This window comes from Castanea sativa, chromosome 2 (genome assembly GCF_040712315.1).
Source record: "Castanea sativa cultivar Marrone di Chiusa Pesio chromosome 2, ASM4071231v1".
NCBI classification, from domain to species: Eukaryota; Viridiplantae; Streptophyta; class Magnoliopsida; order Fagales; family Fagaceae; genus Castanea; species Castanea sativa.
In genome coordinates this window covers 35,047,687-35,049,665 of record NC_134014.1, presented here as the reverse complement: position 1 = coordinate 35,049,665, position 1,979 = coordinate 35,047,687, and the positions used below count along the sequence as shown (strand labels likewise).

General features: G+C 42.5%; 1 protein-coding gene across 1 annotated transcript; it reads right to left on the bottom strand.

The window, feature by feature from the left end:
* Window positions 1-364: 364 nt before the first annotated feature.
* Window positions 365-1,159, bottom strand: LOC142625265 (serine/threonine-protein phosphatase 7 long form homolog). Its single transcript, XM_075798951.1, has one exon. It carries the CDS (start codon window positions 1,157-1,159, stop codon window positions 365-367), a length of 795 nt encoding a protein of 264 aa, XP_075655066.1.
* Between the last annotated feature and the right edge of the window lie 820 nt (window positions 1,160-1,979).

The window sequence follows — 1,979 nt, the reverse complement described above, 5'->3', positions numbered from 1 at the left end:
ATACAACCTATTTTTATAAATTGTGGCCGAGTACATATTAAGCACTGAATGACGTGTGTGCCTCTGTGATCCCCATTGCACTAATAGATGCATCTAAGTGCTCTGTATTAGCATTATCTATTAAAAAAAGTATTTTGTATTTGTAATTTTCTTCTGCACTCATAACAGTGTATATTGGCATGCTATCTTGTTAAGTAATCCATTAAATTAATGTCAATTACACTTTGGGTTTGAAATAGGGTTTACTGCTCGACAACAGTGTCCTTAGTGAATGTATTACAAGCGGCATACCTGTAGGGATTTTGACCAACTATAGACACATGCACGGTGAATGCCAAATGGCATGACAATTGTATCAAACTAATTAAATAACATACCGACTGGCAAGGGGACCTGCCTCCACCGACGGTTGTGGCGGCCTCGTAACAGGGCATATCAGTGGGAACCTCGAATACGCCCACAGCTGCACCAACATCAGTGCTCCTCCAATCTGCTTTGCCTTTGTCTCCGATGTCTTGCATAAGGGCTTGTACAGCCAGGCTAATCCTCCACTACCCCAACTATACCTCTTCGCATTGTTGATTGGGTTCAGGAACTGTAGAGGCATCACCGACACCCGGTCTGCCGACTTGTCCATAAACAGAATGGACTCCAACCACGCAAGTATGTGATAGCGCGCATGTTGCTGCACTACCTCATCAGTAGCATCCGCAGCTAGGGGACCTCTAAATCGTGCCTTCAGCCAGCTAACTCTTATCCTTGCCTCAGCAAGGATATACATGTTTTGATGGGGATGCGGTATCGGGTCTGGAGGACGATGACCCAGTAACTGATGACACAACCCAGGCCAATCCATCCTGACACTCCCAGTCACTGGCAACCCATCAACAAGAACCCCCAGCATCACCTCAATACCTTGCAAGGTGATGCCCATCTCTCCATGCGGTAGGTGGAATGTGTGCGTCTCCGGACACCAACGCTCGACCATTGCTGTGATCAATGTGTGATCCACTTCCAAGTTTGGAACCTTGAATAACCCTTCAAAACCCGCCTCAGTTATGTAGCGAGCAATTCGTGGGTCTAGCCCATGCCGAGGTAACTTGCAAGATCGATGTCTGCATTTTAGCACCCCTGGCATTACCTGAGCACGAAAGAGCATTGTCTTAGGATAGTGCACACGAAATAACTATAAGAATGCTACATAATAATAATATGCAAGAAACAGTAGGCTAACTACTTAGTTACGAACAGTTTGCACTAGTTATTCACTCTAACTGTTGAATATGTAAGAAATAGTAGGCTAACTAGTTATTCACAATAGCTCAATAGCAGATAGGATCAATTCAAGATCAATTACATTGTTTAAAATTAGCACTAAGGTGATGGGCATTATGTTTTGAAATGAATGAACAAAGTGCCTCACTATGTCAAATGGAGTAGGGAATTAGGAATCAAAGTTAGTTCTCTTATGTGTAGCCACGCCTAATTGTCTGTGCACATTTGGAAAAATAATGGTAGCAGATTCTATTTTAATTTATTGCTATAGCTTCTAAATGAGATCTAATGACTTTGAATATTTCTGCTCCATACCATTTTCTTGATGCTGTCCCCAAAAGGGTGTTTTCAAATTCACGATTATTTCTGCTTCATACCATTTTCTCTTTGGATTAAATAAAATTTTGCCTAAACCAAAAGAGAAATGCTACCATGTCCAACATCTATTTACAAATAATCAAAGAAGCCTATCAGAAATAAACAGAAACAATTTCGACATGTCCAAAGTTCAGTACAACTACGTACCTGACCGGCAGGCATCTCCCACAGCGCCGTGGATCGATGACTCGGCTGCTGCGTCAACTATGTACCAACCGTGGGTCCAGGATTCACATTTCGCCGTTGCTGCATATCTGACACGCATACAAGCATGTTAGACACGTAGGTCTATGTTTAATAGTGAAGAAAAGCTTGGCATTTGCAAG

Bases quoted from the DNA above. Each gene is read 5' to 3' on its own strand.
- LOC142625265 (XM_075798951.1), bottom strand. From the start codon at position 1,159: ATGCTCTTTCGTGCTCAGGTAATGCCAGGGGTGCTAAAATGCAGACAT.